We start from the raw sequence: 14,970 nt of genomic DNA, 5'->3' as shown, positions 1-14,970 counted from the left end.
GTGACTGGTTCGGCTAGAACCCTATGGGAGGGGGAAGCTCATAGCATCGATTCCGTAGTACATGTGAATGTATATTGTGTTGGGCTTTGCTATTTGTGGAAATTCCTCCCCCGTGGGGTGGGCTGAGAGTATTAGGGTGGATTGACTAAATAAAACAAATGACTAAATCAAATAAATTGGTAGTTTGTTTGGCGCACATTGAAATGAAACATTGTTGCGACTGTTGGGCTTTGGGTAGTCAGTAAAATCCCTATTTGCATATGTCACACCACTAATTGGAATAGCAAATGAATGCAGTCAAATAACTGTTTTTTTCTTTCTTTTTCTTTTTTTCGCTTCCCCAGATGACGACTCGTCCCAGGTGCACGGGGTGCTGACGCGCGACAACCTGTTCGACGGTACCGTCGTCACGAATCTAGAGCAATACTATATCGAGCCTGCCGTCCGGTACGGGCCGGAACTGGAACGGCAAGGCGTCCATTCTGTGATCTACAAACTCAGCGACGTCAAGATTCGGCAGGATCATCACGGCCACACGGAGGGAAGCGCTGGGGGCATCAACAGCAGCAGTAGTATTAGTAGTAATAGTGATTCTAGTGATAGTGATGGCGGTGCGGAGGTGGAGCTGAATGCTCGAAATCAATTGAATCAAAAGTCTGATGATAGTAACAGTAGTTCGAGTGATAGGCTAAGTAGACAAAGTAGTGCTGCGAGTGAGTCGAGTGATTGGCTCAGCGGAGACGGAAGTGGGATCGCTTCGGTTCAGAATGGTTCGTTCCGACGGAAGAGGAGCAATCGTAAAAGTGATATCAAACGGAGGAAACGATGGGTACCAGAAGAGGTAAGATAATCAACTGTGTTACTTTGTATATCTTGAAGAAAATCCTCCCTTTAATGATTGATTAAAACATAATTCAATTCTTCCTTCTCTGAGGGGAAAACTTTTCCATTACCTTTCTGGCTGTTGGACCATAAAATTACTCGAGCCAAGGAGTTCATATACCGTACACCCCTAAGTAATGCAACTAATTAATTGGTGATCGGAAATAAGTGCCTAGAGTATTGTATTTGCCCCCTGGTAACCTCTCCACTTGTCCGAAGAAGTCTACTCGCTTTCGCAATGCAATCCTCTTGAACACAGTGGGGGTGTGGACGACTCAACGATGGCGCTTTATTTATAGTCCCTTTGTCGGAGTATTAGCTCCGGAGAGAGGCAAAGACAAAAAGATCGAGTGTTTCATAAATTGACCTGATTGTTGTGCGTTTATTCCCATTCCATTTTGTCGGCACGAGAATATCGGTCGAAATCAAACTTAATAGAATGCTTAGAGCTTTTGTCAGTTGCAGACGGGGTTATGAGGGTAACGTAGGATAGCCGCCAGAGGATTTGGAATTTACATTTATAATTCAAGTGAAATCAGTTACCCTCTCAAATGGAGCTGGCCCAAATGAGTTCTGAAGTGGATAGTAATCCAGACGGAACGTTATCGATTATCGTTAGCAGGAGAATATGCGCTCGCGTTGAATAATAGATAACATTTCATATAAGAGCTAGTCACTCTGTCAATCATTCGATACCGATTCTATAGTTTGCCCGACGTTTGATTTATCTCACCAGGAATAGCTAGAATGCAAGAATATACGAAATTACGCGTAACTCAGAATAAAAATTGAAAATTGAAAAATAAGAACTGAAAATATAAAAAATATAAAAAAAATTTAAAAAATGGGGAAGTAATTGAGAAAATTAAAAATTTAAACATAAAAAAACTGTGAAAATTAACGATTGTATAGATTAGAAATTGGGAAAGTATTTGAGAAATGTGGAGCAATATTTTAAATTGAGAATATTAAAAAAATTTTAAAAAAACTGTAAAGGTTTAATGAAAAAAGAGAAAAAAAAGTTATAAATTGAAAATAAGGGAAAATTAAAAGAAAGAGAGAGAAATGAAAAGAGTAAAAATTAAGAAAATGAAATATTGAGAAATTAAAAATTTTAGGAAATTTGATATTGAAAATATTAGAAATTGAAAAAAAAAGGAAATTGAGTATGTAAGAAATTGATGATATTCAAAATTGTTTCAAATTTTAAATAGAAAAATGTTCAAGTTGAAACTATGAAAAACATTGAGAAGATTTAACTTGAAAAACAAAAAAATAAAGAAAAAAAAATGGAAAATTAAACTAAAAGAATTGAGACCACTAAACATTGAGAAAATTGAAAATGAAAAAAATATACTAGGAATATTTGAGTTGAAAAAAATTGAAAACTTGAGAAACAAATTTTTTTTTTCTTAAAAAATCAAAATCAAGCAAACGTGACAAACCAATAATCTCAAACAATAAACAAATGGAATAACTTGAAATCTAAGAAGATAAAAACTTGAGAAAATTTGATTTTCTCAATTTTTTCAAACAATGAGAAATGAAGAATTAAGAAAGTCTAAACTTAAGGACATTAAAATTGATAAAATAAAAATTGCGATGGTTCAAAATTTCTGAAAATTAAAAAAGCTGTTAGATGTACCAATAAGTTTCTTCGGTTTTACAACAGATGGCGTAATTTGATTATTATTCAAGTGAATCAAATTTTTTAGACATTCGTTGGAAATTTACTTTCATTGTGCATCTTTTTCAGTATATGTCAAAAAGTTGAAGCGTAAACAACATAGTTTTTTGCCACTTCGAATATGTCGAATTTCGTACCAACGAGAGTGTTTTTGCGGGGAGTGTTACTTCAATATGAAGAAAAAAATGCAATGCTCGGCCGCATGTCGCGAAACTGGTCAAAACATACTTGGAAACGGTGAAATGGGAGGTCCTATTCCACCCGCTGTATTCTCCAGACATTGCTCCGTCCGATTACTACCTTTTTCGATCGATACAACATGGCCTGATTGACCAGCACTTCTCCAATTTTGAAGAAGTAAAAAATTGGATCGAATCGTGATTAACCGACAAACCGGCCGATTATTTTCGCAAAAGGATCCGTGAATTGCCAGTAAGATGGGAAAAAGTTGTGACTAGCGATGAGCAGTACTTTGAATATTCAATTTGTAACCATTTTAGCAGAATAAAGCATTTATTTTTGAAAAAAAAAGAAGAAACTTACCGATACTTCTATCAAGTTTTCTCATTGTTTTTATTTATGAATTTCTCAATTTTTCATGTCATAAGTTTCGAATTAATTACTCCTTTCCTGAATTTTCCAAGTGTTACATACGCGTTATACGTGAAAATGCAAAATTGTGAAACCAAATGATTGAAAAAATTAGAAATTGTGATAATTAAAAGAGGGAAGATTTCAAATTGATACTACTAAAAACGTTGAAAACTAGATAGAATAAGAGGTTTTAAAATAAAAAATAAATAAAGGAAATGAGAAGTTTAAAAACAAAAAAAAAAACGGAAATTAGGTTCAATCAAAATTGGGAAGATGAAAAATTTAGGAAAATTAATTTCACTATCAAAAATAAAAAATAAAATTAAAATTGAAAAATATTAAAAAATTAGGAAACTTAACATTTGAAAAAAAATAGAAACTTAAAAATTGATTGGTTGAAAAAATAAAATAAAAAACAAAATTTAAAATTAAGACAATTTGAATTTAAGTCAATTGAAAACAAGGAAAATTGAATTTCGAGAAAAATACTTCTTCTTGAATGGCGTTAACGTTCCTTGTGGAACTTTTGCTGTTTCAACGTATGCATCAACTAGCGTCATTTATTAATACTTAGTTCAGATTTCTTAATTCAAATAACACGCTTTGAATGTTTTCCGAGGGGTAAGCTCTAGAATACGCGTGACCACAGTGCAAGTTGAAGGAAATTTCTCTGACGAAAAATCCCCCGGCCAGAACGGGAATCGAATCCGAACACCCGGCATGATAATGTGAGACGCTAACCATTCGGCCACTGGTGCACCTGATTAGAAAAATAAAAAATAAAAAAAGGTAAAATTCCAAACTATTATCAAAAAAATTGAAAAGAACTTAACATTGAGAAAATTAAAAAAATCGAGAGAATGAAAATAAGGGACATGTAAAATTAAGAAGATAAAGACTTAAAAGATTTTTAAATTTAAAAAAATATAAAAATATAAAAAAAAAATTTAAAAATCAATGAAAAGAGAAAAAATCAGATGTTTGATTATTCTTTCGGAATTGTGAAATCAGTTATAAAATTGAAAAAAGATTGAAAATTATTAAATGACAACTGTGATAAATGGGGGTCTCCGTAGCCACATTGGTTGCGCGTTCGCTTAGTAAGCGATCGATCGTGAGTTCAAAACTCAGGGCCCTCATTGACCATCTTTGTGTTGTTACAGAATAGCTACGTCCACGCAACAATCATCAGCGATGGAGATCGATCCACGGTCGAAATAAGATCGATTCATCCATACAACTGCTCTGCTCTGCCAGACACATCGGGCTACTGTTCTATAAATAACTCAACAATGATCAAAACAACTGTCTCCGCTGTCCGGTGGTCCAACTGGATAATGGAAGAACAGAAAGAATACCCTTACGCCTAAATGGCTACTGTGTGAATGTACCATATGTAATGGTATAGAAGGAATACTGGCGAATGGCAACTGTGTAATGTGCTAATTATAGATATGATAACCATATGACATGTACACGATTAAAATTCGGCTCTGTTACAGCTAAAATGCTAATGAGCCTTAAATAAATAAATGGGATAAAAAAAAACTGTGATAAATAAAAATTGAAATTAAGGAAATAAAAAATTAGGAAAACAAAGAATCGAGAAAATTGAAAATCGAACAAAAAACATAGAGGAATATAGAGAATAGAAATAATTGTATCCAGAAAATTGAAAGTTAAGAAACTTCAATATTCAGAACAATTATAAATTGAAAAAAATAAAACCTGAGAAAATAAACAGTTGAAATCAGAAAACAGTTAAAATTGAAGGAATTCAATATAAAGAAAATTTAAAAATGAGGAATGAGGAAAACTAAAATCAAATCAAGAATTTTGAATTGTGAAAATTGAAAATTATATACAATAAATCATATATAATGAGCATGCAAAAATGTGAAAATTAATATTCAAGAAAATAGAAAAATTGAGAAAACAAAATTGACTTTAAAAAAATTAAAATCAAAACTTTGAAACATGGAAGATATTTAATTGAACAAATAGAAAATTCTCAAATGTTACAATCGAGAAAAAGAAAAAAAAATAGGAAATTAAAAACGATTCTGAGTAAAATAAAAATTTAAATCTTTCAATTTTAAAAAAGAAAAATTATTCGTTTATATATAGTGAAAGCAAGTTGGAGACTATATTTATAAATAAGTAGCAAAAAAAAATCTGATATTTCGAATTCGGATAAGATAAGAATTAAAAAAAAATACGAAATTCGATAATGTTGAATTCGAATGATAAAAATTGCGTCCTGAAATTGTTTACAATCGGAATTCTCAACACGTTAAGCCCAGCATCGTTCCTAGGGGCCAAGGTTGAGCTTTTTGATAGGAAAGTACTGATTGACTGGGACTGACAGTAACAAAATAATGAAACAAAAATATGTACAGTTTGTTTTCGGATGTTTTACAAAATGTAACTTGCTGAATATTTTCTATTTATACAATAAATATCTTTGGCCACTGTGACCGAAACTGATATTGTGCAAACGCTCTTGATGCGCGCTAAATGGAAAGCGCAACAAGAAAAAATCGTGTTAATCTGTAAAATATGAAATTGGAAATTTGGGAATAAAAATAAAGATTTAGCTTGATCAAAAATTGAAAAAAGAACGAACGTTTAGAGCAAATGTCTGAAGAAAAGAAAAACATGATATAAGCGAAAAATGAAAACGCGTTTAATTCCTGAATATGGTCAAAAATACTAACATTTTGCAAAAAAAAAACAAAGTGAAAACATGAACGGAAAATATCACTGTGTATAAATAGCGATAGTAAATGTAATGGAGGCGCCCGAGTTAGTTAAATACGAATGATGAAAATTCAATAAAGGATCTATTATGAATGAAACATAGGTTGTCGTGTACTTTTCGGCATCACAGTCTAAAAGCGTACAAATATCGACCTACAAAGTACCAACTTTGACTAAGCTCGTTGTATTGCTGTGAATCTGCATTTCGGTGCGGTTCCATTCTCTCAAAACATAATAAATTTCCAGCATTCATAGCAAACGCTATGCAACGCACCGATGCTAATGTAATTGCACAATATTTTACTGCTATTCAGCCCCCTATTTACCTGAACCGAAATGGAGCCATCCTTTTATGTGCTTCCAATAATTTTGTTTAAGAATGGAGAGGGATAAAAGCATTCGTTCTTTTCAATGCACCGACTCGGAGCGAGCTGAACTCATCGAAACGATGGATACAATATTCTACTTTCCAGAGTTTTAAGCTCCACGCCGAGTCAAGCAATCTTGAAAATGGAAAATTATTGTATTTCTTTCATTTCCTTCGTCCTGTCCCCATTTTGTGTCATCCCGTTCGGCACTGGTTAATGGGTACTGCTGCTGACTTTCCCCTCGCTTGCCCCAATCCCCAACGTTGCTGCCAGTTTACGGAGCCAAAATCGAGTTCAGTCATGAGAATTTAAATACCTGAGTAGTTTTTCGGAACGGAACGAATAAGTCCTCACCCTCTAGATGCAGTGCAGCTTGTGTTGGGGGTGGTCAAAAGAATTCCACCCACGCTCACTGGTGATGGACTTACAAATTCAAGCATACACACACACACACACACACACACATTTGAGTGATCCAATTCGGACCACTTCCGGCTGGCAAGTCAAGAGAGAGATTACTGACAATCGAATGACAAGCGAAGCATAAATTTCACGTTGCTTGTGAACGAGGTTCTGCTTGTCCTTTACTGTTTCAAGCGAGAACCTCAAAGTAATATTTTTTCATTATTGGAGAATGAGAAGATGAAAAGATGAAAATCTGTCAAATGAATGGACTGTTTCGTTTTTTTCCTTCAAGAGAACAATGCTCCCCCAAAAGTGCACATCCGCTCATATCGCCGGAACCCACGGTTTGATGCTTTTCCCTTGCATATTTGTGCACACCACGGAAGGCACGAACAAATGTATGGGAAATTTACTGACACTAATCCGCCACCGGATTAGGAATCATTTACATCGGACTGAACTTTGGAAGTGTGCGGCTTTCGGGATTTCCCCCGTGGCAAAGTGGGGTGCTAGAATATGGCCGATGGCCGTACTAATGTTCTGCAAGTTGGATATTAGTTTTCCTCACTTACCTGTGCCCTCCAGGAACCTAGGAGGGGGGCATCGGGTCGGGCTTAGCAGCTTCTTCCAACCAATGTTACAATTGATCCCGATTTGCACTCTATATTTTACGCAACATTCCGCCGGGGTGGGAAGCGTCGCTTCGATGGGCACATTCCGAACACTCCAGAACCCTGTACCAGAACAGTTTTTTGTTCTGTAAAATTCTGGACCTCGAAATTTGCACAACTTTCACAGCCAAAAGTTTACTTCCGGCGAGCGAGCACCAGCAATGTTGTTTGCACCTGTCCGATGCTGCAGCCAGATTGCATCCTTCCCGAGAGGTGTAGACACACTCGAGTGCAATTATTTTACATTTTCGGTCGGTTAGTTGGTACATTATTTAAGCTCCCATGCGGTGCGGCGTTTGCCCTTCGCCGAAGCGCACACAACAAGGATAAAGTTTCGCGCGAAAGTGGCCCCCACCAAAAACGATGCATGCTAAAGCTGTGCAACTTTTGCGGAAACTCGTTTCTTCGGCCAGATATTTCCGGATTTTCGTCGGGGCCAGGTGTTGCACTTTGCTAGCCACCAGCGTGTTTTGTTCGGCTTCTTTTCGCAGGATGGGTTTTCAGCTCTCTTCACACGGATTTTTCAGTGATGCTACTTTTCCAAGTTTGTCATCAGGTGTGTCGGGTATTATCTTTCCTCGTTTTCTGTAACACATAAAGTTTTTTTTCTCTTGCACTGACGTTGCTCCTGCAGTGACAATGTGTTTTGGAAACATCTTTCGTTAGGCAAATTTTCCTAGAAGAAAACCGTGTTTAATAAGTTTTTCGGGCTCGTGTGCGACATTTGTCGTACTTTTCCGTTCACTTCAGCTAACGCTAATCTGCCTAGTTGCCTTTGCCTTGATGGCATAGAATCTCTCGAAGTTTTTTTTTGGTTTTCGATGAGCAGTATTTACATCATCAGTTTTTGGAATAGCCGCAATTCAACACACTTTACGAGATTAAATTAGTCTCACTGTTGGACTCCCATTTGTACAAAACTAACAGGCACGACGATCTCCACTCCTACTTCCACTCTAAATTGTTTTCTTAAGATTCCGCACGAAATTATTTCATTTTTTTCGTACATTCGCGATCGATGACAGACGACTCCTCTTGATTTGTCGAATTTCATGTCAACTCGATTGGTTGTTGGCAGCAGATAGCAGTGAAACAAACAGTCTTTACATGCTTGATATATTCAAAAAAGAATTATACTACTTTTTGGAAAGGTCCAGGAAAATGTTTCTTGATTTTTTACAATAAACTATAACTCAACAACTAGAATTCCTACAAAATTCTGGTCAGAAGATGAATTGAAGAAAATTATTCAGATTTCCTTAAAAAAATATCAAAGTTAAAAAAAAACAAATTCGCTGAAAAAACTTATTTAAAAAGTAAAAATTAATTTTACCCAAAAACTATTTTTCTTAATTCTCAAAAAAAAATAATATGAATAGACCTTACAATTTCCAACAAGTCGTTCATACGTCGGAAGATGGGCACTTTTACAGGGGAAAAGTTTTTCTAACAATTTTCGTATGAAGACTCCCGAGAAAATAATGTTTCATTTGTAAAATTTTTGTGTGTAGATTCTCGCGTTTGACATGTTCTTGACATGTATCTAAATAGAAAAAAGTTAGCGGAGCATGTAAAAGCGAAAATGTGTACATAAAAATGTTACAAATTAAACATCAGTACAGGGAAACTTCGATATAACGTACCCTCGTTATAACGTACAATTTACCTCGATATAACGTACACATTTCCAAAGTGTAAAGTGTAAAGAACAATGAACTATCTGTATTGCGATGCTAAAACAAGTTTTGTACCTTCAATCAATCCAGAAATACAGCTGGTTTTGTGATTCCGGATTCTAAATGAATCATGCTTTAATCAACAGTACGAAGGGAAAAGAATGAGAAAAGCTGGCTTCGTCTTCTGATTGAAGTTATTCATTAACTTCACTAAAACAGCAACACAATAATGTATTATAGACTACGTTTGTGAGTACTTTATTATGCTTCGATATAACTTACAATTCGATACAACGTACAATTTTGAATGTGAAATGTACGTTATATCGAAGTTTACCTGTAGTAATTTTCAAAGAAAAACATGACAAAGTTGGAGATCTTCCGTAGTGTGGGTGACTTGTTGGGAATTATACGGGGTATTCATGTCTATTTTTTCATAATTTAAAAAAAACATATTTTCAACAAAAAATAATTATAATTTAATTCAATCTCTTCAATCATGGTGTATCGTTTTTCCTCAGTGTAGATTCTGCGTACCATGATCCCCCCTAAGGTTTTCAACAGGATTCAAGTCTGGAGAGCGAGCCGGCTAGTCCAAAAAATTAAGTTTTTGGTCCTTAATCCATTGCTTAGTTTACTTCCTGGTATGAATAAAAGCATTGTTTTGCTGGAATGTGAATTTTTTGTAACGGTATCCACGCAAAAACGGTAGGAGAGAGAATTCCAGAACATGTGTGTAATCCTTGAATGACGTAAAAGCTTTCGCACAACGTTGTCGTAAAGGAATCATTCTCATAATCCGTCACGATTTACTTCGAACGACAATTTCGTTGCGTTTTTGAAGAAAGAGGCATATGAAAATGCAATCCATTGATGATTTTTCGGTCAAATTGTGTGGAACCCACAAATCGTAACGATTTACATAACCTAACTTCAGCAGATGCTCATGAACAGTGGCATTAGATATATGTAGTGAATCTGCTAATTCCTTTGTCGTGTATCAAAGATTTTTCTTGATAAGCATAATGCTTAGCATTCTTAGCTTAATTCTAAGTAGTTAGTATTTCTTTTATTATTTCCATTCCAAGTCTATTTATAATCTTTGTTAAACTGGTCGGACTCGATTATCCGGAGTATCGATTTTTTTTTCACTCTGGATGATCGAATCCTCCGGATAATCGAGTTATAAAAAAACGAATTTTCTCTCGGTAAACGTAATATAATTACGATTTGCACTTATTTATTGAACGGTTTTATCTAGGTTGACCCGTTTGTGTGTTTGTGACTTTGTAACTTTGTAACTTTGTCTGTAGCGCTGTACCACATTAATAGAAATTTAACCCCCTTCCTGTTGACCGTTTGATCTGAAAGTTGGAACACATCTTTATCTCTAGTGTCTTTATAAAACTGCGTATTCCATGATCTTGAAAATCCAAGACGGCGTCCGCTACAAAATGGCGGATTATGTACACATTTTCTCAAAATCCCATCAATATGGGTTTTCCCAAAACCCCATCAATATGGGTATCGAATGAAAGGGCTTGACCAGTAGAACACAATTATTTATGGAAAATGTAAATCAAAGATCTCTACAAAATGGCGGATTACAAATTTTCTCAGAACCCCATCAATATGTATATCAAATGAAAGGGATTGAAACACAGTTATTTATGAAAAATGCAAATCCAAAATGGCCGCCACCACAAAATGGTGCCATATATATTTTTTTAAAACCTCATACTCATTCTACTTGTCAAGCCCGTTCATTTGATACCCGTATTTATTCAATATGGAATTGTTATACAAATTATTCAAAATTTCCGAAAATCAAAAATAAAACACTCCGGATAATCGAGTCTAAAATTCCGGATAATCGAATCCCGGATAATCGAGTCTCCGGATAATCGACCTGTATTGTGAACGCCCGGCATGTTAGGTTTGACGCTAACCACTCGGCCACGGGAACAGTTGCAGTTGCAGACCCTATGTATGAGAAATATGATATGAGAAACCCCAGGCAGCAATGTCAGACAATACAATGCTTTCAAAAACAAGGTACTCAGGATGAACGGAAGAGCGGAAAATTAAAAATGAAAGTGTAGAATAGATTAAACTTATTTCCATTGGATAATATGCATTTATCGTTCAAAAATATTTAATCAAAGTACTTGGACACTTTGATTAAATATACTATGATCTATACCACATTTCTCTCATCAAGAATAAGCGAAGATATTTCCGTACCTCCTAAAGTAAACCACGTGGTATGTGACAGTCTCTAATAATTTCCGTAAACAAACAATTATGACCTTAAATCTAAAACATCTACATTTTACATTTAGGGTTTCATCTATCACTATTACCTAAAGATTTAACAATAGCGAACAGCTGTTAAGCTGCAACCATCACGTGCAAGGCCGAGAATGTCAGTTAGTAGTTGAAAATTAAATACATAGTTGAACAATACGTATATTTACATATAAACTTCAATAAAAAAATATTCACAATAATGACATTAACACATTCTAGTAAACATTATTATACACATTGGATTTAACTTCGCCATTCGTTCGATGCAGGTATCCCACTTGATATCGTATATCTTCTACGATATTCAACAACGCCTGATACATCGGAAGAATTCCTTCTCCACTTGCCATCGTTACTGGAAAAGCCGAAACTGTTTCTTCGGCATCTCTCCATCATTTGACCACGGTTATATAAACGTATGGTGCGTTGAATTTCCGCTACAAACCGATGCACCCTGAAGAATTCCAACCCGCCCTTCATGGAAACATCTACCTCAGCGTTACTGTTCGGTAGACTCTCGATCGGAAACCATTCTATCCTCCGTATTTCGTTTCTCGTTTGCCGGAAATTCGTCGAATATGGCACATCAGGAACCAAGTATAATCTTGAGGGATGTGTTTACACATTACATCCCAAAATTTACCGGACGCTTTCTTCCGAATGTCGTATCCGATCTCCTCGAGAACTTCCCGCACAGCACAATCGAATGGATCCTCTTTTCCTTCCTTTTCCGCTTTGCCTTGGGGGAATCCCCATTTACCCTTGTAAGACTGTACCAAGAGAACATGTTTCATGTCCTCTGACAATAAAATGGCTCCATTGGTGGGGATCGTGCTTAGGTATCGCATGTATGCCGACATAATTCCATCGATCTTCGGAATGTGCTTCTGCAGAAATGGAACATGCCTGAAGATCTGGTATGCGAATCTGTTATATCCACATTTTTTATATTCATCCAAACATGAAACGTCCAGATAATGCCAATGAGCTTTTCGTATTGCGCAGCAAATCCCAATTAAATTATTACGATCCTTCATAGGTAGGATATACCTAGCTGCGAGAGTATCCAAAACCTGTTTTTCAATGGGACGATTCCAGGAATACATGATGATCCGTTGAGCTGTTTCTAGCGTTACTGAAATCTGAATTACGTAATACGCATTTATATATTGAAAGATAGGTAGCAAAGTTGGTTTCGGTAGGTTTTAATTTTTGAACAACTGCAACTACCTGCAAGGTGTACCTTTCCGTTTCGGGTAGCCAGCAACTCTCCTCTCACTTGCAAAATCAATTAACTTTTTTGATGATGTAAAAATTTTCATTTTTACCAGTTAAGAATTCTTCACATTCATACATTGTGGTCACATGATGAAAAATTTGGATAGTTTTGGCTCTTCGCCAACGGCTACGACTTCGATTGGAGAGGAAATTCTTTCGAGAAATCGTTAGTGAATATCGTAGAAGATTTACGATATTAAGGCGGGTATCAGCAACGCATGTGTGGCGGAGTTTAATTCAATGTCTATTTTGTATAAGGCGTTGTGTACAAATTACGTAACGCGAGTAGGGTGGTGGGACCAAATGAGGTGTGCTTCCTGAGCCAAGATGATAAAGAACGTGTTTTCATGGGTTTAACAGCAGCCAGTAAGCAAGCACCGATAGATGCATCTGAAACATATCTACAAAATAATCTGTATTTCTACAGATTTTTTAGACTGAAACCAGCAATCTGTAGATACAGATCACAAATTATTTGTGTTCATACAGAATTTACCGTTTTTTTTCTAAATAACGTTGCAATAATGGCTCGAGGTTAATAATATGAAACCCATCTCAAATTTCCATTGAACCTCAATAAAGAAATGTATTTTCACTATTGTGTATATAATTTCTCGCATTAAGTGGACATCATCAACATCGTCTAACCAATAATTTCTATGCCAATCAATGGTAGTAAAGCCAATACAGATTTTAATACAGATTTTCTAAGAAAAAGTTAAGATAAAAAGATTGCTAAAGAGACTGTTAAACAAAAACTTATTCCGTCTATTGCCGCAGGGTGCTTGAGCAGCTTGGTCATGCAGAAGCAGTTTAATACAGTTGTCCAATGTACGTTGCAGTTCGTTCAGGAAGGCACTGTTCTTTGAACGCATTCTTTCATGGGCTTGATTTTAAAAGGGTGAGCGAGCTGCCTGAATTCGAAATTATTCAGCTTCCAGAAAGAATCAAGCCAGTAATCATAAATAATGTAGATAGAGGCCCTGACGAGAACCCGTTTTAAAAAGGTTATAGATATGTTCGATTCACCAAGCCTCCGTGGCGGCGATGACCTCCTCATTCGACTCAAATTTCTGCCCGGCGAGTGACTTTTCCAAGTTTGGAAACAAATAAAAAAAGGCGCACGGGGCCGAATCTGGAGAACACGGTGGATGAGGTAGCAGTTCGTAATGCAATTCGACCAATTTTGACAGTAGCCGTTTACGAGAATGTACTACACGATAAGTAATCTCTTTTGCGATACTGACACCATCGGGCGACGAAGCTAAGTACACCTAGACGTCTTCCGAGGTGAGATTGTGTAAGATGAGGAATTTTAACCTTTCAAGCCCTCTTTATGTGAGGATTTTTTACCAAAATTTTATGAATTGTCACCCGAGCGGTTAAGGAGTTGAAATATTGCTTTATTTGCACATGCGATTGGGAGATATTCGAACCTGTTCTAGCTATTTCCCGCTTATCCCGGTCAGAGAACTTCGATTTACGTGGAGCTCTCTTCTTCTTGACGTATCCTTGAGGATTCGCCAAATAATTGAGCACTACTTGATTGGATCGTCCAATCCGAAGATCATCACTTGGACTTATATAAGTTGGACAGAGTGTAGGAAATTATTTAGGTTTTCTCTAAAAATAAAAAAAAAATATTGAACGAAAATATATATATATATATATATATATATATATATATATATATATATATATATGTATATATATATATATATATATATATATATATATATATATATATATATATATATATATATATACATATATATATATATATATATATATATATATATATATATATATATATATATATATATATATATATATATATATATATATATATATATATATATATATATATAATAGGTTTTTTTAGAAAAATAAGTTTAAATTTTTTTAATATTTTTTTAGCGAAATAAAAAAAATTATGGTGTTCTTAATAAAAATTTGAAAAATTTCCTACATTTCTCCCTTTGACCAGAAATGTGTAGGTATTATAGTTTTTGAGTTATATTTTTTTTTTGTAAAAATCTTTTTTTTTGCCCTTTCCAAAAAGTAGTCCAATTCTTTTTTGAATATTTAAAGTATGCAAAGTTGCTTGAATGATCCATGTCTTTACACCCATAACGTTTCACTGCTACCTGAGATGATGCTGCCAACTCCTAAGACGAGTTGGCATGAAATTCGTTATTTACATTGAGAAATTGAGAATTCTTATCGAATAAAATTTTCATCTAAATTTGAAATACCGAAAAAATCTTTTTTTTTCAAATTTAGAGATCATGTGCTACTGTAATTTATATTTGAATATGTTCCTAGGCCTATTCTAGACA

The 14,970-nt window shown here is 35.1% G+C and overlaps 1 protein-coding gene across 3 annotated transcripts in view; it reads left to right on the top strand.

Moving 5' to 3' along the window:
* Nucleotides 1-14,970, top strand: part of LOC129763556 (uncharacterized) — a 429,649-nt gene that overhangs the window by 215,640 nt on the left and 199,039 nt on the right. For all 3 annotated transcript variants that reach the window (XM_055762752.1, XM_055762751.1, XM_055762753.1), the window contains exon 5: nt 345-841. In XM_055762752.1, the coding sequence (XP_055618727.1) occupies nt 345-841 (497 nt within the window). The remainder of the gene's footprint in view (nt 1-344; nt 842-14,970) is intronic.

Source organism: Toxorhynchites rutilus, chromosome 1 (genome assembly GCF_029784135.1).
Source record: "Toxorhynchites rutilus septentrionalis strain SRP chromosome 1, ASM2978413v1, whole genome shotgun sequence".
NCBI classification, from domain to species: domain Eukaryota; kingdom Metazoa; phylum Arthropoda; class Insecta; order Diptera; family Culicidae; genus Toxorhynchites; species Toxorhynchites rutilus.
This window is presented reverse-complemented; position numbering and strand designations above follow the sequence as displayed.